The sequence below is a fragment of the Anopheles merus genome, chromosome 2R (genome assembly GCF_017562075.2).
Source record: "Anopheles merus strain MAF chromosome 2R, AmerM5.1, whole genome shotgun sequence".
NCBI lineage: Eukaryota > Metazoa > Arthropoda > Insecta > Diptera > Culicidae > Anopheles > Anopheles merus.
The window spans coordinates 47,533,591-47,558,846 of record NC_054082.1 but is presented as its reverse complement, the minus strand read 5'-3'; the positions used below and the strand labels follow the sequence as shown (position 1 = coordinate 47,558,846).

The 25,256-nt window shown below is 43.6% G+C and overlaps 2 protein-coding genes across 3 annotated transcripts in view; one reads left to right on the top strand and one right to left on the bottom strand.

The window, feature by feature from the left end:
* Positions 1-25,256, top strand: part of LOC121588924 — a 93,357-nt gene that overhangs the window by 1,814 nt on the left and 66,287 nt on the right. The window contains exon 2 of the mRNA XM_041907386.1: positions 1,156-1,225. Within this exon, the coding sequence (XP_041763320.1) occupies positions 1,156-1,225 (70 nt within the window). The remainder of the gene's footprint in view (positions 1-1,155; positions 1,226-25,256) is intronic.
* The window catches only part of LOC121588923 (mpv17-like protein), a 141,904-nt gene that overhangs the window by 60,439 nt on the left and 56,209 nt on the right, over positions 1-25,256 (bottom strand). The window lies entirely within an intron of this gene.

Sequence of the window (25,256 nt, the reverse complement as noted above, 5' to 3'; positions counted from 1 at the left end):
GTGCAATTTGTTGCCACAAACGGTTAGTAAACAGTCGTTACGATGACGACAACTCCGTTTCACTATCGCGGCGCTGATGGTGCTAATGGTTGCCCGTCGTCCCGAGAAGGGAGGGAAGGGATATAAATTGCCAACTCCACGCTGCTGTGGCTGCTGCCGGGGTCGAGTTGGCGCTTCTGGATAAAACTGGCAAAAGACAAACATAAATTACTGGCATAATCCGTGTTTATTGATTGGAAGCGGTTGATTTAGTTTCCAGCGTTTCGAGCGACTGGAAGAGCTGCGAGTCTTTCAAATACATACATGTCGTAAATGCAACCTTAGTGTCGCTTCTCTGAATCGGCATGCGAAGGAAATTAGTGAATTTAATTTGCAATTTTAAAATTAAGAGACGCTGAAGTTATTTCAAACAAAACCATTTCAACTTAATCATAATTAGAGAAATCATAACTTGATCATAACTTTAACAGTTGATTTTCTGTGTCAAAAAGGTTCAAAGAAACAATTCTAAGCCTGCCTGTCATTTCTGCCTCATTATAAATGGGACTGAGAGTCCTCACCACTTGAGGCCAGTCTAAACGAATAGTAGAAAATGAATGAAAACAAGCATAGATTAGTTAAAAGTAGAGTAACGCCTTATGTTTTTAAAAATAACGATCACCATGAGCAAGCGATTCTGTCTCGACTCCGAATAGAGCTACCTCACAGCTACCTGTTAACTAAATCCGATCCCGAAAAATACAGATTCTGCGAAATTGCAATAACAGAGTAAGTAGCAAACGACACGTAAAGGGAAATACTCAATTTGGGAAACAATATAGATGAAATATTATCAAACAACGAAGAAAATGAAAACAATCAAATGAGTTTTTGTAAAGCGGTTAAAAGGTATATAACAAAATTTAATCGAACCTTATACATCCTCGTTACCAATAATTTGTATATTAGAATAAAAGCAAAGCTTCGAATGTCAGCCAAAAGGCCCAAAGGTTCAATAAAACAATAAAAAATCTTTATCATTGCAAATGTGGACTTTATGCTGTTGGTTTACTATCTCTCATTTACATTTTTTATATTGTTCCATACTGTATAAATAGACCTTTAAAATCATTTACCTTTTCAGAAAATTTTCATTTTTCATTTAATTTTTTTCAGAAATATCGCTTTGTTTTTCCAGTTTAACGAACCTATACGATCAAAGCTTTCAACCTGCAAAAACGAGAAGGTAAGCCACATTTAACAATAAGTATTTTAAGTATACATATGTAGTAGTGCATGTAAACATGATTGTTTGGATAGTGTGCAACTGCTTTTTGCTAGTTGTTGCTGTCGCCTAGTGTATTGAAGACTATTCTCAACGCTAAAAAATATGAATAAACAAGAAACAAAAACATACTCTCAACAGTATAATATGTTATTAAATAATATCATAATAGTATTACAAAATGTAAAATCTTCTGAAACATTTATTTTTTATACTCGCAATGTTTTACTTTTGAGAATTTAGTGAATTTAAAATTGAAACTTTTCTAAATTCAACAAATCCATGCAGTGAATTTTTAACTAATTCTATTTTAAAATACAAATGATCAAAACTACTCTTCATTAGCTAACAGTTTCTGAAACTTTATGCTCACCATGTCTATATAATCAATGAATAAAAGGTAAATGCTAGTGTTCACAGCAACTGAACACACATTTTCTAATCGAGTAAAGTAAAAGATTGAGCTTCATTATGCAATCCGCTTTTGCCGAGCAAATCAAATTGACAAGTTTTGACTGACTTGCGACTGCAATGACTGAGCGCTGCTGCACTCACTGATTTCCCTTGTTTCTGCTTTCAAGATTGACATTGAGATTGTAGCCGGGGTTTCTCCGGGGGCCCAAGACCACCTGCCCCGGTATTCCCTAGTACCAACGCAACAGCCCGAACCAGTGTGCGATTGCCAAATACATCTCAGTTGCAGTGATTGCTGTTCTTGAAGGTACAAACAGTCCCCGGAGCACTGCTCTGATCGACCCGGGCCAACTACGAACAGGCAGCATCAACAGAGAGAACGATACGAACGATGGTCGCAGGCCCTCGTTTACCACCTGCTGCGAGTAAATTTTATGCTACACAGTGGTAACCCTAACCCCGTCCGATGGGTTCCGACAGCTCTGGCGGTTGAAAGCTGAAGGTGGAAGCAGGCAAGCAAGTAAACTCCACTTATGTTACGGTTGCCCTTGCACCTACCATGCCTCCGAACACACCGACCAGTTACAAACAAATGAAGGAAATTATAAATAATGGTCTTCGAAAATATGTATGTTTGCAGTGTTATTATTATTAAGACCCGCAGTGCACAGCGGCATTACAAGCCATTCAGTTGTACACGATCGGTGCCGCACCATACTATACCCTCTCTTCATCATGCTGTAACAATGTCCCACAGGCAACGGGGCAGCGCACACTGATGAGTTGTCATTTTTCTTGAGCGTTACAGACGGGCCCCGGAAACAATGCTTGGCTAGGCACGGCGACCACGGGCACGGGACGAGTGTGTTCACAGAAGGATGTGTGTAAATATATTTTGTCGATACGTCGTCATCCGTTGCAATTGATTTCGCTTCGACCGATTCGTCACGAGCGTCTGATTTGCTGCGTCTGGGATGGACACTGCCTGTGCCGGGAGTGCAATGGCGCACTGACGTGATATGCGCCCCTAGTAGGGGTCCGTGCTGCGTTAACCTCTTCAGCAAATCATCTTCGTGGAAGGTAGATTATGTTTTTTTTTTTTTTTATCATTTGGAAAGATGCCTCACGATGGCAACATTTGCTGCGACAAAGGTGCGACACTACAGGGTTGTAAGGTCACTTTCTCTTCACTAGCTGCATGTTATAGGGCATGTTTGCAGTGTTTTATATACTATTGCATGTCAGTATCTAATATAAAGTTAGGATACAACGCGTTATGGGCAATACTCAACCAACCTACAAAGTGTATAAGTATGGTAGAGTGTCTTTAAAATGATAACTAAACATGCAACTGTGCTGATGAGTCAGAGAAAACACACCACCTCTGGGCAGAATTTATGACACACCATCAACACCATGCCAACAACATTCTGTTCTGCCAACAGACAGAGTGTGTGCTGCAAGCAGATGATGCTCCGGCGGCTGCTGCTGATGATGATGTTAAGCATATCAGTTCCATTTGTGTGACATTTTAACAACGCAGGCCCCCGGAGCTATCTGGCCCGTGGGAGAGATCTGCCTAATAAACCATCGCTCGCGGACAGATAGTAGCCATTAGGGAGTAATAAAATGTGCAAAAATGTGTTCCTTTCTAAAACACACGCGCGCTGTACCCGTCAGCTATCCGGACGCGTAGGAAGACACTTTGAAGCACAAATCCGCTGAAAGGGCAATTTAGATTGTGTGTGAATTGGAAGAAAGGAATGTTGCTAGCCAAATTTACACACACTGTACCCTTTTTTTAAATGCTTGCTCGTGATGATGTGCCATCCAGACACAAACAGGGGGGGCTGGTTGCTGCGGGTGTGTTTGGTAGACATTAACTGAATCATGGTGAAGATTTGCAGCACCTGGCACTGATCTCGTAGGGGAAAGAGCACACTTGACCGTCTAATTTACGATTGGAATCAAGCGTCCGTCATCTTTCGATCGTTCAAACCGCAAAAAATGAGTACCCCCGATGGGGATGTGCAAACGCGTACGTAAGTAAGAACTGGCCGCACATATGCATCGTCATGTGACAGTGTAATAATAGGAACGAATTTCACAACATACACATTGCGAGTACGAGCGACCACAGGTTTCTTTATCGTACGCAGAATCACGTCCCACCAGGCCAGTCGATGAAACCGAATGGAAATGTCAATCGCTTATCTAATGGCCCAGCCAGACGCGTGATGGACCGGACAGAGAGAGAGAGAGAGAGAGAGAGCGCGCGCCAGTGTATGGTCATGTGGCCACAGGGGGAATTAAATCTCAAATCTTGTCCGCGTGTGTGCTTGTGAATCATCGAGACACGCACTGGCACACGGGTTTTGCATGGTTGCAAGCGGAAAGGAAAGGACGGTCATGAGAAGTTGTCAAGGAAAATGTGATATCGTGGAAAAATAAAGCCACTCGCTGTCACCAACATACCAACGCGGCCAAACAACGACTACCAACCACGGAGAAGAAACGCCACTCCAGTCACGTTCCAGAAATAATGAAATGCATCAAATTCAATCGCCTGGGGAATACCGTGGCTTGAGTACGTGTCCGACTGGGTCGAAGGGGGAACCACAGAATGAATTATGAATTGAGCCGACATATTGGCAATCGATGTTCCAAAATTTCAACCATCAATATGGTGATATGCCGGCAACCGGATTGTATGGCAGATAGCAGACACATAAACGAAAAAAAAAACGCACATAAAACCACGTAGACCATCAAACCTCGATGGAACCCCGAAACCGATATCTGGCCATTAGCACCGGCGAGGAAGCTACCTCCTCTCACAGGGGAGGATGCGCATGTGGGAAGGGGTCGTACGCAGCGCAATCATCTCCAGCGTGACACTTTAAAACGCTAAGCGACACCTGGTTTTATTTTGCCAGATGTTTAAATGAGTCTTGCAAACGATGAAAAATGTGCCTTCGAGTACCCTCCCTGGCCGATCCGGTCCACTTCCGGCGTGCGTCATGCGTACACACTCTCATCGAGCTGGGCCACTACTATGACGTGAGCGGGGCTTCTTTACCCTTCCGCTTAACACAGCGTTTCGCGTAAAATAGTCGCAGCAACAGTGCAAACATAATCAAGAATAATGGCTGCACTCTTTGAAGCAGCACCTTTTGTTTGGCTGTGTTTTAAATTCAGCTGCCATTGTACCGAGGGCGTGTGCATAATTTTCGAATAAAATCTAAATAGTAATGTTGACACGTTAGAAATTGTCTATGCGTAACGTGACGCGGCTTGCTGGCGGTGGAGCTGCCGGCTTCTTGCAACAAAACGGCAAACACAAACCGTACCAAATTATCCAGCAAACAAGATAAAGGAAGCTTTACATGCAACAATTCAAGCAGCCGCTCGAGAAATGAGCGATAAAACTGCACACTACAGCCATTACCTCCATAATGATGGGACGGTGGTAACTTCAGCGCGCACAGCCATTTGCATTCAACGTGCGGTGCGCTCTCGCGACAAAGTTGGCCTTTCTTCGGGTTTGAGAGAATGTAAAGTGAAGCAAAGTGTGCCATTGTTTACTGGTGTGCCCCTGAATCGGCGAGGGGATGCCGTTGCATAAAGAGAGCTACATAATATCGCGCTGTTTTCAGCCACATCCCACAAGGCAGAGGCTGTAGGTCTTGGCACGGCTTTTCCAACAACTCGCGATAAAATCCTTAGCAATTCAGGCCTACGTCTAATCTCGGAAAACTAGGCAAGGCAACTTTTGAACGCGAAGAGATAATCTCTCTACCATTCACGGGCGTAATTCGAATGAGAACGGAAGGAAATCTAGAAAAGCGGTCTACTGGCAGGGCAGCAGCCACACAAAGCCATATACTTTTGCAGCTCGAAGTTTGACATGGAAACGGGTCGGGGTCGCTTATAGCCGTCGTGTCGTGCCACCCCTTAAGTGTCAACCGTCCCATTAAAGGGTCTCAAAGGACCGGGACCGAGAGATAGCAGCCAACCGTCGGCATAAATATTCAATCTAATTTCCAAACACCGAAACAAACAGACCCGCCGCACAGTCTCGCTTCGCATATCGTTGTTGATGTTGATAAGGGGAAAATATTTTTGGGATAGTTAGTTTTTTTTCTTTCTTCTTTGTATCGTTTTGTTTTGAGCCAGAGGCTTTAGTGGCACCGCTGCGTTTAGTCCACGTTTAGGGACAGAGAGTTTGGAATTTATTTAAACCTCTGCGCTGGCCGGTGAGCCGAGCGTGTTTCTTTCGCCAACTGCAACATTAAGGCCGCTCCTGCCAGTGGTGCTACTGCTTGATGATGATTATAATTTAATCATCATTATAAATTCAACAAGACCTGCAAAACCAAACCTCGCTAGCGAGGGGTGCACCAGTAGCCGACAGAGCCCAACGATGTGCGGAGGACGACCACTTTTGGGTGCGCTGCATCGCTGGGTGGGAATCCCTTTTTCCTTATCGCAGCTGCTTGAAATGAAGGAAGCCGTAAAATTGCAAAGAAAGGTCAGAGCTACATAATTTGTTGAGAAAAATAAAACCTGAATCTTGCGCTTGCCACTGGTCGTCGTCGTCGTCGCCGGTGCTTTCATGTGCGCTTGAGAATTGAGCCAAAAAGAAACTCACGCACACGCACACCGCGTATCCCTTTCACTTGGATGGGGTGTTTTTTGGGGTTGGAGGGAGAAGAATTAAGTGCGTCGTTTTTGGTTTATAATGTCACCGTGCACCGCGTGTCAGCGGTTGATTAAAGTTCGCCATAACCGTTGATGATTCAAAGCTCTTGCAAGCTAAATTCGGCAAAGTTTCGGCAAGCTCCAAAAGCCGAACATCGTTCGGCACACACACATACATACATATATGCACATACATACACACATACATGCACATGGCCTAATGAAATTGTCGAACAGGCTGTGACGACTCGGCTCACGCTCACGGCACAACATCTTTAACATAAAACTTTCCTTGTTGCTCAATTTCGTCCGCATGATTACCATCCCGGTAACTAGTAGTACACCTCTCCTGGTGGAAGCTACAATGTGAGGTAAAACACTTGTTCGATCCCCAACCGCTTGCTACCTCTACTACCATCCATCAGTAGACTATTGCCATCAGAATTTCCAAGCCCGAAATTCGGCATGTTGTTTCGGAGCTATTTCGTCCTGGCGCCAGGAACTCGCCCCTCTCAGCCTTCACGGCTCACCGGAGTAGCGGAAATGTGTGTTTCCCTTGTACAGAGCGAGCCCTCTTGCCACCTCAAAACCTCGTCTCCAGCCGACCGACGTGAAATGAATGGTAATGGTAATTGTATGATTATGAATCGATTTAAATGTTGTACTGGTTTATCTGGCATTACCTACGGATATCGGCCCCTGCTTGCTGCACGCCGAACTTCACCGCGAAGGTAGGAAGGGCCGACCAGAAAACGAACACCATAAGGTAGCAAATGATGGGGTTCGGAGCGCGATTGTGCCATAATTTCGGACGCTAGTTGCTGAATATTCAGAGAAATTAAACCCTTGAATTATCTCAGCACTAAGGGAGAGTACTTTTTTTGGGGTTCGTGCTTGTTTATTGTTGCCATGAGGTTGTGTGCGTGTGCAGCCTGTTAGTTCACTTCTTTATGATTGCGTTAGTGCGGTAGTTCGCGTTGCTTAATGCTATAGCGCCGACAATGTTGCACAGGGCGGAAAGTAATGGCAGCGGAGAGCGTTTGAGTGGAATGTACACGCAGCTAATGGCACATTGATAAGCGGGAACTGGAGTGGACTGCTCGCTTGTAAACGAAAAAAAGGGAAAGGAAAGGGTTACAGCATTCAAATTGCCCGCCGATTGTTGGCGGAAGTATTTTACATATGTTCTAGTCGCCCCAGTCGTCACTGTGAAAACAATGCATGATTTATGATAAGTTGGCGCTGATAGCAGCTTGAATAACCAAAAAACGAGCCTGCTCTACTGTGTCTACGGGCTCATTTCCGGTGCAGTATCGGCTGGCGAAGAATTTTGTTTATAAATGAGGGTTTATATTTGGTGGAAATGTGGATTGTGTGTTTTTCTGGGCTCGGACAGTTGTATTTCACCCTTAAAAGGATCGTTATTAACGATTTCAGTGCATGCAAACCTCCAATTAGGAGCACTTACCAAACGAATATGCACTGTTCAGGATCCTGGTACAGGCTCAGTGCAGCTTGGACAAAGAATTTTTCCATTAAGAATATGGTGGTTGTAATTATATTTAAGACTTTAATTAATTAATTGATCTTGCTCGGAGCGTACAGCTAATTTAGCCCGTCCGTTTCTTTACTTTCCCTTCGAACAGCTATCCATCTTGCAGTCGCCGCGGGGGGCAGAGCTACTTTTAAAATGTAAAAAAAAATCCCCAACAGCGTATCATTACCATGCGCAGGTGATTAGCTTTTACGGCCACACCGGTGATACCCGTTCTCAAATCCTAGAAAACTACACTGAATAGCTCATCAACTTTAACGACATGCCAAAGATGACCGAATGCGCCCGACGCGAGACTACTTTACGTAATTTGATGCCCGTTTGATGGCAAGCGAGCCACAGCACAGTACAGGAAAGCGAATGGGGAGAGATGGAAAAAAGCTTCACATGATTGTAAAATTAGTTCATTTATATTCGGTTCGTTTCTGTCGATTTGCTCCCCAGATCCCCTGACAACCCTGGGACGACTCACACATCGGTAACTATGGGATAGCTGACTGCTGCAGGGGGTGAGAGTAAGAGAGCTGTTAAAAAGTGGATTAGTGTTATTGGGTACCACACTGCAGCGATCTCCTCCTGCCAGCCCCACGCGAGTATTTCTCGGGGCGACTCATCCGTTCTGCTTATAAATGGCTAATAATCATAAAATTGGCTTATTTGGCATGAACAATTGGCCAATTTCAGAATCGGACAGCATTTTGCCAAAAAAAAAACCGATTGAAGCGCTGCTGCTGGCATTTTCACCAGCGACGAGTCGGTTGGATCGCTCGCTTTGCAGCGAATGCTTTATTTTCTGTTTTTATATTAGCTGCTTTCGTTCAGTTTTATTACACCACTGCAATATCATATTTCCCTTCCCTTTCTGGTGCTGGTGTAAAGTACCGAAAAGGTACCAAACAAAACCCATTTGCCTGGCCTAGTCGTATGGTGACCTTCCTTATTCTATGGGTTATAGATAAGATGCTTTAAAGCGATTTGTTTTTACGACCACAGTCAGGAATAGGACTTAAGGTACGCAGATGTTGATCTTGTTCGTTGCGTAAATGATATGCAAATGAAAGATGGAGAAATGATTTTCTAAATGTGAACTGTGAAATGGTACAATTAGAGTTTATTTTTTTATCAGGTTTATTTGCCTTTACGAGTAACAGAGATACTAATCATGAAGTGTTCTTCAATACTTCCCAAGGTCGGATGTATAAATTTGTTATTTCATTTTGTCGAGATGATTTTCAAAATACTACTTTGTTATAAATCGTTGTATCAAAAATGTGTTTAAAGTTCCTGATTGACACGGTTTGGTAATTGGAGAAAAGAAGGCATAGGTAGTTTTAATACCGGACCCTTCGGGCAAATGCCTACATAGAAAAATATTCCATAATCCCTGCAAATGGTATTCACTTGAACTTGAAGAACGAATGTTCAACTACAAACTACTTATCATACTCGAAAGACAGCAATCATGAACCCAAAACCAACGTATATCAGGAATTTTTTGGCTAGGTTAAATTTGCTAATTTAATTTATTATTAAATTTCTCGTGCACAAATCACAACTAAGAGATAATTTCAATCTTCCGATTGGATTGGAAATCATGCCTTGATTTCTCAACGCTCTTTCGCCTTATTCCAGCAAGTAACCGTCACTAAACCCATCTTTAAATCCTTCCGAATCTTCGTGCAGTTATTCTGCATCGTTTCCCCAAACCCAAACAACCCCCTACGAGACCGAAGCCTTACGATGTTTCGTAATGACAATCATCTCTCCCGCATGGTTTAAATTTATCCATTCATTGTAGCATCGCCGGGCCGCCGCCGGGACCTCTCGCCGTACGATTTGACGTTCGTTCGTTGGCCCGTTCGTGTTCGTACGTTCGGCAGTAATCAAATCACTTCATCAATCTTTCTCGATCTTTTGCGCGAGATCTCATTATAGTCCAATTTCCCTTCACACTTCCTACCCACAACCCGGGAATTCCACCATCTTCCGTGGCCGTACTTTGCCGCCCCCGCCCTTGCTCGCTGTGAACCCGTGGGTCGATCAATTTCCCGAAGGTTAGAGCGCCACGGAACTACGGTGTGGAAGCGATATCTCGTTTAACCTAAAACCTCTGTACTCGTGTACCAACGACTTGAATGGTGGGGGAAGGATCCACGCACTGGCGATGCTGCAAAGTGCCAGCCAGTGAAGCAGGATGGGGATGGTGGAGCGATTCGAGCAGCCGACGTTGGAAGCGAGCGCACAATGTACGCGGCCGGGTCTTACTAATTTCACGAGCTCAATGAATCAATTTAATTTAATAACACACTCTTTTAATACCCTGCTTTTTCACCTCGACCACCATCACCGCCTTCGCCACTCCTGTTTCGTCTGATCGTGCGCAACGGTGAAATTGCTTCGACCGGCGGCGCCAATCGAAGGAAAATGCGCAAAGAATTACGAACCGAAAGGCGAACAACGAGTCTCGGCGTATATTAATATCGAGTGGCCAGTCTCGATGGAATGGCCACACGATGCTTCAAACCAGACCCTTCCCCAACCCTGCGTAGTCACACTTACTCACACACAGGGCACTGGCTCGCACAAAAAACACATTCAGGCACGGGCTGTTCTCACAAGCCGTTCGAGAGGTTGGGACGATATTCCCCATGGGGAGACTAACATAGAGAGCTAAAACAATCGAATGCTGGTTTCATGCTGGAACGAAACCGTGCTCTCCGTGCGGAATGCTATCGATCGAAAACTGATGTCTGAGTCATTGCCTTGGCTAAGGATGCCTCACACATTCCAGGAACACACTTATTCAAGGGGTAGGTCGAACGGAAAGAGAAAAACTAAACCATTCGTTCTGAACAAATCGATAAGAGAGAAAAAAAAGATTGTGCTTCGCACACAAAAAGTTCCCAACATTTTTCCCTTGTTTTCTTCAATAGTCTCTAACACAAAAGGCTGACATTAAGGTTGCTAACGATCTATCGTTCAATGGCATCAAGGTTGGGTTTTGTTAAGCCGTTCAATCTTTTGCAAAAATTTCACGCAGCATGAATGATGGGGAAACCAGGCTGGGATGATGGTAAAAGCATTACGGAATGAAATTAATGAAGTTTTTTGTGTGAATCACTTTAAAGCTGGCAGCTTAATAACCATTACCTAAACGGATTTTTAAAGTCAATGCCAAATGCGAACCAGAAAAGAGATAAATTGTCTGTTCAGTTTATTACACATTGTATGAAATTATACCATTACATACATACATACATTAGAATACATTGGGTTGCAAGCATTTTATACAATGACTTGTTTCAATAAATAATCTGGGAAAGCTACTCTTACATCAATGAGTTATTATTATTAATTTCATATGATTTAAAAATAAACACTTTTACCAATGGAACTTAAAGATATACTTTAATCCACAACTGAAGAATCTATGTCCATGAAATAGGAGGGATAGTTTTGAGAGTTTCTACTTGAATGTCTCATGTATTTATGAGACAGTTCAGAGACCAATATACAATAATTGAGTGAATACTAAGACTATCCTTGGATCACTATAATTCGTATGATAGATCAGCTTATCAGGTTAGCATCATCCTTCATCGCACTTGAATATCAAACAAGATAATTTCTAGTCCATCAACTTCATAGATAGAGAAAATACCAAATTATTTATGATTTGTGATTTTACCATCAAATTTGAAGTGATAATCAAGCCAGATTGATTTGTGAAAAAAATCGTCATTACACAAGTACTTGATGAGCCTTTTAAACATTTTATAAGACTCTATCCAGTTCACAATGAACTGTTTAAATGAGGATACACACATGAATAACCAAAAATTGTATTATAGTTCTACTGTGGCTGCTTAAGGATGAATAATATCTGATAACATCCAAATCCTTCTAAACACAACTACTACACCAGAATAATTGAACTGTAACTACAATTACAGAATGTAACAATATCATGCAAAACCATAAATTATTTCAAACTTTAATTCAAAACAGATTTTACAGAGCATACAAAATATTAAATTTGATGAAAAGATACACAACGGCGAACCATTTGTTTTTAAGCGTCTGTTTACCATTTAAACCAATCACTCTTCCAACACCAAGACTCATAAATTCTATATTGTGCCTAGTGGATTGAACCACAAGCATTTGGCCGGGTCATGCGGGCTCTGAAGGCTGTCCTTTAATAACCTCCATCGTTCAGGTAACTCATTTCGTTTGCATACTAAGTGTGTTTGTGTGGCTGCATGCATCAACTCGAGCCTGAGTGGTTGAGGCTGCTTCAAATCGAAGCTCGTGCAACATCTTAACAATACGGCACACGGCAAACAGCCTTTGAATCAAATGCTTGTGCGCTCGTTTCAAGAGATGACTCGCGAAAGTGATTTGTTTTCTTGTCTGTGGCAGACTCTTCGAACCACTCATTTACGGCCTTTTACGGATGCTGCATCATTTCCCGGTGGTGTGGTTTTGACGGAAAGAAGCAAACCGACAAGAGCATACGGCCGCCGCTGCCCGTTTTTGTGTCTTTATGCTCAGACAGGGGGTTGAAACTCAGTCGAAATTGTATGATGAATGATGATTGAAGCAGACACGATGATGATGCAGCATCCACACACCAAGAGAAGAGGCACACACAAAATTGTGTTCTTGAAACGGTGAAACCCCCCGCAGCGGAACTTCACTTGTAAACGCACTTTTTCCTAAAGTTTGGGTGCTGCATTCAAACTTAAATGAGGTAAATTCTGAAACATCTAAAGACCATTGAATTATTTCAATGTTTCATTGGGCAAATCTTTTCCATAACATGTGGTCTAATGCGCCCGTATCGGACACGAAATAACCAAGGCCGCATCGGATTCCGCACGGAAATCCTATTATCCTGTTTTGCGAACGCATTCAATTGTTCGTTCCACACACGCAAGCACATGCCCGTAGGACCCACCGGGGAGTGTTTCTGGGCTCATTTATGCTACAGAAAATAAATCTCAGCCCTGCGTAACCCACGGGACTGGCGGTTGTGCGTCTAAACGGAGAAAGGATCCGTGCAGCAGGCTGTTCTTCGGTCGTGCATGCACTCGTGGCAAGAATAATTTCTAATTACTATGCCGAGTGGTTTAATTGCGTTAAAGGAAACATAAAAGCCCGTCCTTCGCCATTAATTGATCCTTCCGAAAGGCTTTCCCTCAGCCGGAACGGATCGTGCTGTGCGTGTGTGTATGTGTGTGTGCTTCCCTTCCAGAACCAATTCATCTCGCCGTTGCCAGATCAGTGTAAAATCCCACAGGGCTTCCCGCTCTCTTTCTCTTTCTCTATCACCCCCTCAATTTCAATGCTATACAACGCCCATTGTTATGATGTTTTTTGAACCCCCTTTTGTCCTTTCTTTCACCCTTGGACTAGAAATGCTTCACTCCAAACCACGATGGCACAGGATCAGGGATGTATTTAAATTCAATACTCTCGGTGGTACCTTCAGGCTGGTTTCTCTCTGGCCGTGCTCAGCGCAGCATAATCGTACCCTTGAGTGTTAAAAATTTATTACTACTCTAGCTTATTTATCGATCGTTCCATTCGATTTCTTACCCATTTGTGCAGCAGCATGTGTATAGGTGTCAGAAACGATGCGAGGATGCGACGGCAGGGGTAGCCAAGGATGAAGCCTAACACTACACAAGGGCAATATGTAACCGTTTCCTCGATCGATCTCTCTCAACGTCCGATCGGTTACGGTTGTATTTTTATTCCAGTTTTTTTGTATTCCATTCTGCCCTTAGCACGTCCCAAACAACGGTTCCAGTCTTCGCAGTTGTGTGAATGTGTTGCTGGGCATACAAACCTCAATCCAACAAGCAGCATATGGTTAATTATGAAAAATGATTGATTTCAGAAATAAAATTCTCCACAGGGCTATCCGAACAAGAATCGATCGGCCCGTCCCACTTCGCCCCGTTATTGCCCGTTCGCGCATTTGTCTCGGTTCGGCTCGACAGTTAAGAGAGATTGCTGCAAAATCATCCATTTTAAGCCGCACATCCTGGCTGGGCTCGGCAGTGCACCGCTGAATTATGAAAAGGAATGGTTCATAACGCCAACTCACCGGCCAACAATCAATATTTTACACGCCTGTCCCAGTTCTGAAAGATCCGAGCGCGGAAGAAACTCAGAAACTCGAAAACCTCCGATTGAAGAACAACGCCCGACTCCAGCTTGTACGGCACCACTAATGGATCGTTTTTGCAGCGTACGCTTTTATTCGCTTAAATTGATTTGCAAGTACTATTAACTCTTGTTTCAATCTCAAGTTCCCGGTTACTCATATTTTGTGTGCTGTTCTACAATTTACAAAAAAAAACAAAACCTCGATGCGATCGATTTCTTTGATGTTTTACAGCACCGGACGTATCTGTACATCGGAGTGTTGTGTTCGTGCAATCGCAAAACCGATACTCACTTACAGTAATAGCAGCTATATCCTGAAAACTGCCATCCATAAATCAATCGCAAACAGCATACCAATTCCATTTTATGGCATCAGAAAACTTCAAAGTTCCATTTCGTTGAACGGTTACAAATCTCCCGCCACAAATCACATGTATTGCACTGATGTGATCCCTTCTTCTCCTTTCGCTGACTGGCTTGTAGTAGTAGTGGTGGTGGAGGCATGCAGCATATGATGGGCAAAGGGAAAGGCGAAAAAAACCGAAGAGCAGTGTGAAATGACTGCAATCCATCGCCCTTGATATCCGATGCATCACGCGACCATTTCAACACAGCCAACAGCATCCCCGAAATTATGTTTCCATTTCTACTTCCACGCCTCCCCGACTCGACTGCCATAGAATCTGAGTGACAAAACACAAACCGGAGCAATCACTTTTCCTCCCTCCCCCCCTTCCCCTCCCTCTGTTTTTACCGCACTGCAATCGAGTGACGCTTCCCTTTCCCGGTGTTCGCTATCGGTACACGCGCCTGAGTGTGCATTTGATTTGGATGTGTTTCCGTTGGTTTCAAACTTTGCATTTGCAGAGCATATCGTTTTTCTTTGATCTTTCCAAATCGGGGCTAAGGATTACAGGGAAGGTGTGCTGAAAAGCGTTCATACCGCATGTCGACTGCAAAATTCCGTACCCCGGCGTGACGGCTAACCGTGACATGATTGTGTGTCAAAAAAGGTGTGAAAACATTACGTTCGCTTCTGTTTTCTTTTCACTTCTTTTTTTTTCAAGAGCATGATTTTATCGAAGGGACCTTTCTATCTTTGTTTTGTTGGTATCACAGCAACGAGAAAGTGTGTTTCACTGATATTAATCATACCCGGAGGAGTTAAGAGAGCGCTCAGCTTTTAAGTAAAACGAGAAGTTTGATGAGTTGCTTGTTGTTCGTGTTTCGTTTTTTTCCAAGCCATTTATCACGATAACGATTTCGATGCTCAATGAATATACATGTGGTTTTTATGTTACATTTAAGCTTTGAGCTTTATGATAAGTGTCGGATTAATAATACAGGCATTTTTTACTATCGAATACTCAAACTTTTTTAGATTTAAAATAAAAATTTTACTTAATTGAGTTAAAAAGGAATATTCCAACAAGAAACACGATAACATAAAGCAGTCTGCGATATCTGCAACTATTATAAACAAACACATGTTCGTTTAAACTTTCTATGTTTTATTTCTTTTGTATAATGTGTTTGCAAGTTTGCTATTAAAAGTCTCAAAGCTCAACTTATTTTTACTTCATCTCTATATATTTCTACTTTATTTCAAAAGACAAGATTTACACTACTCATTCATCTATTTGAAAAAGCATAGAAGCATTATTTTTGATACATAAATTCATTAATTGATTGATTGATTTATTTAATTATTCAATACATTTAATGGGTCTGGTACTACATGAACTATGACCCTTGTCCGTTATTGCTATGTATTTAAACTACGTAATATTGTAGTAACTCAGTTTCGAGAGGCTGTATGAAGCTAGAGTTCCTGCATATATTACCATTTCAGTTTGGATACAAACACACTCTGTGCAGCTTTACGGCAATGTTCAAGAGACTGCAGCCGTACACCGTGTACGGTAGTCGGGTATGTTAAAGTTATCTCTCCAAGGTAAGCAACGATGTAAAATCCGCAAGAAGAATTGATCATTAAACTATAAGCTGTTATAGAACAGAATACATTTTCCCCGAGATTACGTTTGTATAACGCGTTAAATTGTCAATGAAAGCAATTCTATGTTCATTTAAATATTAATAAAATACTGTTTCAAAAAGATCAAACCCAATGATGCAGAGGTAAGGTCCCTCGACCTAATAAGAAGTTCATGTTGGATTTAAATCTCATGCAGAAAGCGGAACTTAATGCCCCACTATTACCCGTAGCAAATTTACCCTATCAGAAAGTTCATTAGTTGCTAATAACAGATATTCATTATAATCAGAATATTAATATTTGCTGTGTACGTTATTCTTCTAAAATTTAACTATATTAAGTAGAAAGTAGAGCTTCGGTCCAATACTTATTCTTCATCTACTTGCCGTATACAAAGTATAGCCGTATCAATCTAATCCAATCTAATTGGTATTCCCTGAGTATAACAGTAAAGTTTAAAATAATAATAAAAAAACAACATGGATTTTAACCACACATCGCTCCGAACTATTCATATCTGATAGTGCAACTGCGAACCCATTTGTAAGATAATCATTATAAAGCACGTGTCGAAATGCTCGCCTAAAACCCTCGGTCACGAATTCGACACCCTACAGTTCACTTCGCAGGATAAGATGACAGGCGCAAACAAAGTAACTAATTAATAAGTCAAACAGACTACATGAAGACCGAAGCCAGTATAGGGCACCGCACGCATCATAGATTTCCCTCACATCCGCGTGCCAACAGAAATGATGCACACACACACACAAAAGAAAACAAAACTACAACCCCTTTGGATTGCGTCAATCACCGCCCTATAACACCCCTCGAATCGAAGAAGGCGCACAAACAGCACACAAACACACACACACACATATCCTTGCTGTTCGCGGCCTTGCGACTGTGTTGTGGTTCGACTTAAAACGTTGCGCCACAGAAGGAACGGTCCGTGACGAGAACGCATTACCCGTTAGAGCGTACCCGTTGCGTATAGGTCCAAAGTATGATAAGAATTCTAATTGTAACTAATTAGGCACAGCTGTGCTTCCTACTAATCACGGCTTTCAATCCGGAACGAGAGCAAGATGATGATGGTTGGCGGCGGTGCGTTCATACTTCGACCCGTACGCGTTCGATGCACTTTGGCTCACCGGAGATAGGGCGTACAGTGAAAAGGGGTGACAAGGCAGCAGCCCGGCGTGGTTTAACATGCAGAACCCCACCACCAGCAAAACAGAGCAGCCAGAGAGCGAGTAAGTGAACCGTAATAAATCATGGATGTCATATTAAATCGTATTACGCCACACTGTTGTTGTTGGTGGGTTCGGCTCTGCAGTCAGCGCACGCCCGCTAACGACCCCCGTGCTTCCGGACAAACAGCAGCGCCGTTGACCGATTTGTCGTTTGTCGATAGCTAGCAGAATGGTAGGGATGGTTATTTTGCATCATCCAGGACACAGTAACAAGCAGACGGGGGACCTCGTAGCTGCTAGGTGCTTTATTGGAACAACTGATGACAACCGATGGCAGACGCGTCGTCCTATGCGATCATAACTAGGCAAAAGACTGGCGAGGAAAAGAACGACTCTTCCAACGTTACAATACACCATTTCAAAAAGGCAGGCAAACGGTTCGAGAAGGGCTAGTTCTTTAACCGCCTTTCGTAATCGCGTAATCGCATCGGTAAACAGGCGAGCAAATCGGAAACGGTAACGTTATTACGCGAATGCAAATAAACGTCCGGAACAACCGTCGTTGGACGATTTTGTTTTCTTTCGTTTTTTGACTCGTTTTGTGTGAACAAACGTGTGCGTAAGCGATTGCTTAAATATGATAATTTACTGTTTCCTTTCCATGAGTAGGATTTTCGTAAAACCTGTTATGATGGCTTGGAATGGTTCTATGCACTATTTACGATTGCAGCAACAATGTGAAATGTATTGCGTACTTTTATTATTTCCTCTAACGATTGTTTTCCATTCCACCCCTATATGATGCAATTCCCAAACAAAAGCCCCACGGCAGTGGTCAAATAATTTGCAAAACATTTTGCTGCGTTATAATGTTTGCGCAGTTGTCGATGCAGTCGTGCCGTTGTACTGTTTACAAGCGCACCTTCAGCCGTTGCGCCACCGCTTACCGCAGCAACGCAGCAAGTCCGCAGCTCATCAATAAACGAGAAATGGAAACAGTTTTATTTGGATTGAATTTGACGCTGAGGGAGGAGAGTAAAAATTGGAGCAGTAAATAGCGGGATTACGTGGCGGTTTGGGAAATCATTACCGGTCTGCGGGTGCCTTCCACACTGTGCGCGCTCCACCGGGATCAATAGCACCGACCCGAGGGGAAAAAATGTAGGCACGACCATTTCGATGCGCTCAGCGGGCAAAGGTGAGTCAATACTGGAGATCCCACCTTTCTACCTCCCTTTGCCCCGTCAGCCAGCCGGTGTTGTGGTGGCAGATAACGAATCCGTCTGTTTATTGGTGCCATTAAAAACGCGAACGCCGGAAGTTGAGTGCGCGGCGACGAGTGTGCGTGCGTGCCCGCGTGCGGAATGGTTGTTGTAATACGATATTGCGGTTTATTGCAGTACAGGGCAGCATTGCACCATCGTTTTTTTTTCTGACGAGCTCGTCATCGCTATGGTATGGAATCGAGTAACTATGGATAAATTCAATTTCCGGCCACTACACTCAACGCGGTGCGACTCAAAACGTGGATCGGTATCGCGGGGAGTCGCGCAAGGACTTACCTGGCGGTGGTAATTCGCTTGGCAAACGAACCCGATGAGAACGAACTGAAGGTAGAAAAAAGATGATAAATGAAACACCAAACCTGCACCCAATGGCACGAAACACAGCACTAACGGAACAATTAGGAATTTCTACTTGTCATACCATAAAGATTTATTGGCTCTCGTACATAAATCGTGCTGGATTGGCCCTTGGTTTGGATTTTGTTAACAGTCGGTTTTAAAGTTTTTTTAAAGGAATGGTTTTTGGTTTTTATTTCGGGTTGCAATTACAATCTGCTGGTATAGGCATTCACACAGATGCAATTTGAACTGCAAACAGTTCTTTGTAATGTATGAAACAATATTACTTTCAAGATCAACAAATCCCTTGGTGCGCATGATTTGTTCAGTAACCCTTTTTGTAGCATTATATTACATAAAAAAATTACAATTCTTGAAGAGGTCAATTGTCTATGACTAATTGTACAAAAATGTGTACATAGTACATCTATTATATGTGCTTCAATGGCTACGCATTGCTATTCAATTAGACAAAATGTGCTTATATCTTACTCGTTTTTTATTCTTCAACTACTCAGAGTTGAATACTTTCCTTTTGTCACTCCACTAACTTGAACCAACCCATAGTAGGTTAACTTTTTGCAAAAAGTTCTGCGATCGGTAGGATACAAAATTCAAACGAAAGAATATCTTAAAACGATGTTATATAAAATAAGGAAGTGATGATACTACAGGTTTCTTTTTCATACAAAGTAATACATAGCGCAATATTTAAAACAAATACAAATAATACCGAATACCACATATTACAATTCGCACAGGGAGGTCTGTCAATAAATTCTGAATATCAATCCCTGTATACTGGTGAAAGGAATCATAGGCGCTCTAGCTAGGAGATAATACTTCTACAATATTCACAATATGATACAGAAGACATAATCACTACATTGAAAATCAATTTCAAACGCAAAATTGCACATTTTAGTGATTTTGATGCCGTACTTTATACGACAGTTTCGAAATTTTAATTGCATCAATATAAATATTACTTGGCTACATAAATAAATAATGCAAAAATGTAATGTTAATAACAGTAAGAATGCAAGTCCAATGTTATAAGTAAGAGTCCAGTGCTTATCACGTAAATCCCATGGAAAAAACGTCACAAAGCAAAGTTCTTCGGTTATCGAAGCCATAACCATACGACATTCAAGTGGCGGCGACCTAGCCTGTAAAGTCAAAGGCGTCAGAATACGATGTAACAAATAAACACGCATAATATTCATTCTAATGCTAACTACCATTTTGTCCGTCTGATTAACTACTCCCATTTAATTAAGGCTCTTAATGTGAGTGTGTAACATTCACTGAAACTACCAAAAGCTGAAAGAACTTCCAAGCGAAAGAAGCTCTCCACAAAACACAGCCCCACAGTCCACCTGTACCGGTGCAGTTGATAAATGAGCTTGGTAATTAATGAGAGCAACATCGTAAATATTTCCCTTGCGCACTGAAAATGACTGAACGCGTTTTTTGGACAGTCACTCGAACCTGAAAAACTCCAACATAAGTTTTTTTTCTCATTCTTACAATTACCTTCCGTACTTTTAGGCGCCCCAGTTTGACAATAAGACATATCACTAGCAAAGTCAGAACTCGGACCATATTGCCGGATTGCTGCTAGTCAGACCGCGACAGTAGCGCGTTTAAGTTTTAAACATCGTTAAAGGACGGGACAAGGAAGGAAGGCGCATTACAGAACCACCACCGACCGGATGCAAACCCTTCTAATGACCATTTCGTGTACTGTCCACTGCGTGCACCGACCGAGGTGGTCCCGGCGTTAGGGGTTGGTGTATATGTGTGTGTATGTGTGTATGTGCAACCAATTTAACTTGCCCAACGGTGGCGCTAGCAACTAGCAGACATGGAAAAACGCACTGCCCCGTGTTGGCAGTGGTTCGTTTCGGAGCCGCGCCGTTAGATAATTTATCGCTACCGTTTCTGGTGGCACCGTTTGTGCGGGAGCAGCTCCCGATCCCCATACCATTGGTTGCCTTCTGTTCCACCCTGCTGTGATACAAAATAAAACATGAAAAACCAACGGCAACAGAACAGAGCTCGGTAGCAGCGCAAGCTGAACCGAGTTTTGTAGCCGACGAGCGAACCACAAAGTTTTCCTCACGTTCGCCTACAGTAAGGGAAATATTTTATAGACGACTTTTACGATCGACTTTTATTGTTTCTCTTCCGGCTCTAGTGGCTTTGCCGGCAGAGCAGCGAACTTCCAACGTGTGGGAGACACACTCTTGCCTTCTCCGTCTGATGGGAAGCCGTCGCAAAAAAACCGCGCTGTGAAGTTTGTGTTGAAGATTCTCTTGCTTTTGCTCCGTGCAAGAGATTCATGCTTCATTTTGTTTGCCTTCCCCTGCCACAGACCGTGCCAAACCCGTGACGAAACTTGAGCCACCGCCCGGTAACCGCTTCTGCTGGATGTTGGGTAAGTGAAAAACGCACCAACCTGACAAGATGAATGGGCGAGCAATGGTGGACGGTAACCCCGATCGATTTACAACGATCGATCGTCTTGTTTTAACGTCTTGTTACGAGTTGTGCCTTTCATTCCGCTTTCGATCGATCGAAGGCGAATTTCGGTTTGTGGGCGAGAGCCAACCGTACCAAAGCAGTTCTATGTTTGTGTGTGTGAGTGTATGTGTGCCGTAAAAGCATAAATCCTTCAAGATAAATTATCGGAAGTAACCTCGGAGCGCGCTGCACTGTTCTCGCTTTGCGCTTTCATTTCAGACACGTCCTGGGTCTGTTTGCTCAGAGTGTACTGGAACGAAGCAAAGAGAAAGCAAAGAACCTCTACCATATCAGCTCTAAGAACATAGCCCAACACACAGACACATACACAGGGTATGTTTAGCACTTAGCCAATGTATCCGAGCGTATGTCAAGCAACGAAAACAAACGCTAAAACGAATGAACACGCACAGCCAGTGACACATCGAACCTTCGCCGTTGTGTGGTTTATGTGTGATTTTTTTATTTTCTAAGTACGTCCACAGTTTGAACCTCTCCAACTCTCAACTCAGCCACTGCTATGAAGGGGGAAATAGAAGCTACAAAGTTTTGATAAATTGATTCGCCTGCCAGCATTCCCCCGCTGTCAGCGGTGCCTTTTAGAAGTAATTGCATCACCACCAGCACTTCTGCGTGACACACAAACGCGATGACGATTCCAGCAAACGAGCAATGTGAAGGGGTGAGACGAAAAAAAACGACACGTTCGGAAGGGTTATTCCACTGGCAGCCGAAGCGCGGCAGCCGCGAACTGCTTGCCAAGGTGGCAGCTGGAAAAACAATAAATCATGCTCAGGATGTTGAATTTAATGCTTCGTAAATGAGATTAACAAAAGTGCAGCGGGTAAACGATCGAACATAACACCCGGATAATCCCGCAAGCATCTCGAACGCAAACGTGACACTTCTTTGGAATGAGAAAGCCCGGTAGCAGAGGGTTTTTAGTATCTCGGTGACTGCTTGAACTTTTAGTTTCAATGTTCCAATTCAATGGACACTTAAACATATTCGATCATCGGGGGAATTCAAACATTGTAAAAACAAGTGGAAATGGGTTCTTCAACACTGCTGTCCCTGGGATGGGTGCCATAACAAAATGGATGTTTCTTCCGAAGCCACCAGAGCATTTCCGATCCACATCACGGAGAGCGTCAAGTGCGCCCCATGTGGTTTACAATTACCAAAGAAATTGTTCCTCCTCATCGACAGTGTGGCGAATTTCATTTTTTTTCTTTTCCCCGAACATCAACGGCTCAAGAACGCGACGGCACACAGGTTGTGACCTAAAACTTTACATTGAAAAATTCAAAAACTTACAACCAGCTGTCAGGGTTGTTTCGAGGAAAGTTTGCTCACCTTCCCTTCGTCTGCCGCGGGTCTCGCAGCGTGTCCTTGAGCGCCCCCGGACACGTCTCACGTCCAATTAGTACTCCGCGCAGCAGCAGCAACACTGCTGTTGCAAACGGTGAAACTTTCAGTCGACACCACAAATCTCATTTCCGGTAGGTTCATACAGCCCCCAAAGAACCGAACCCAAACTCCACCGAATCGAACGGAACACGCAGGGGGAATGAATGCAGTCCGCGCTAAACCGGGCCGGGGCGGAAAATGTTCCAAACTATAATTAGAGCTGGAAAATTTAAGTGGAATTCCTAATGAATCGAGAAATGAAGTACCTTTGCGTCGGTGGTGCTGCCGAGCGTCAGGGAGTGGAGGAGTCTCTTTGCCGATGAAATCGTTCCACCCCGTTTGGATCTTTTTGGCTCTGGAGTATCACCAATATTAGGGCCACTTGGCAGGGTAATAAAAATGCGAACGAACGGGGGAAAGGTGGTGTGAAAAACTTCGAGAACCTGCACGTTGCGGCAGTCGAAAAACTCGGGCAAAGTTTGGTTCGATTCTGTTATTTTTATATGCACCACCATCGCCTTCTTTTTCCGTCTCGTCCGCTGGCTATCGCTCGTCCAAATTTCGCCTGCTTTTCCCCCTAACAATGTATGGATGATAATTTCTGCTGACTGGCCTGCTTCTCCTGCTCCTCCCAGTGCCGAGACTACGCAATTCGTTTCCGTCCATTTGCCCCGGCGATGGTGCCTATCAATTAAAACTTTTTCCCTTCACAATCCGTCGGCGCCGACCGGAGGGAGACACACGAGCTGTCCGTGGGGAAGGCCACGGTGCGTTTGCGTTTGAAGAAGAAATTAAGTTTTTAATTATAAATGACGACTGAGCGCAACCGACGACCGGACGGCCATTCCTCCGCGCGCGCGCGCGCGTGTGTGTTAAGCGATATGATGGACTTTATTGCTGCCGCCACTCCCGCTGTCCGGCCCCGGAGCCAAACAAACTCCGAAGTGAAGTTCCGCTTGAAACGAACATGACATCATACACGCAATAACAATAACAATAACAGTAGAGAGCATTAATAGCAAACTGCTTGATGGTCACTATTAATGGGTCACACATATGTGTGTGTGGTAGCACCAAACACGCGCGCAGTCTATGGGTCTCCGCTTTTCGCAGGGTGGTGACTTCCAAGGGAGAATCTGAAGAGAAAGAGCGCTAGACGGGTACAACGAAAAAGCGATCGATAATTACCGGTATGGAAAGGCGTCGAACGCTCGCGCGAGGGCTGGTCGGCGACAGGTGAACTCCCACGAGTGCTGGGAGTGCAAGAAGAGGGCCAAAACAAACTAACCTATCCCACCGCCAGCGGATAAGCCGTGTGACGGAGGAGATCTTCGATACAACGAAACGGGTTCAGACAAATTCAGATGAGTAGCAACGGCAACAGCAGCAGTAGAAGCAGCAAAGGAACAAAAAAGGCTAAAAGAAACGATGAAAGATCTTCCACTGCTTCTTCCCGGGCTCCCAGAATGAGGCAAAAGGCATCTTGCTTTTCTCACACACCGCTTGAATTGCTTTTGCTACCGGACTTTAGCTACCGACACCGGTTTTTTTTTTTTTTTGATGTTGGTGCTTCGGCTTGCACTCCTCTCATCTTTTGGGTTGCATCTTGGCATCATCTTCTTCATGCTTTTATTTTCGTCGGAGAGATCTTCCGTCTGACTCTGAAGACAACTTTGTTGTGACGGAGACATGAGTTGATAGAACCGCAGTGCAACAGCAGCAGCAGGGAGAGCACAGGGAGATGAAAATTTATTATTTAATGCCGGATGATCGTTTCGAGTTTGTTGCATCATTTGCACATTTGCCTTCGACTGTGGCTTTAATTAATGCTGCACGTTGATGGAGGAAGATTAAAATTTTGCAAAGTTCGCATTTATGAACTGCTCGGTTGGGGATTGGTTTTGTCATAAGCGTTTTAAAAATATTTTAGCAATTAAAACATAAAACCTGCTCGCTTCCTTCCCGGCAATTATTCTGCAGCTGCGTTTTTCCACAACCACCAATTAATTTTTCATTCACGCATGGCTGTAATTTTAACCGCTACTGACCCAACGGTCTCCTCGCCCTGGTAGTCGTTCACGCAGCGCAGCAGCAACACAGATGACAGATTCGACCGCAAATGCGATATTAATCAGAGGGCGTTGATTGGGTCCCAGCCGAAACCCCGATTGATCTCCGCAGCTCGCAGGCGCAGAGACGCACCACAAACGCGCAGATAGATCAAACGACCGGCATCATAGGCCGAAAACAAGAAGCACCAGCAATTTGAAAGTCGCCCGCCACGAACACCTCTATTTCCTCTCCGCTCCTCAACAGTGGAAGAAGCGTAATTTCAGAAGAGATTCCGGACCCGACGGCGGCAGCGGCTAAACGCCAAACGCCGTCAATAAAA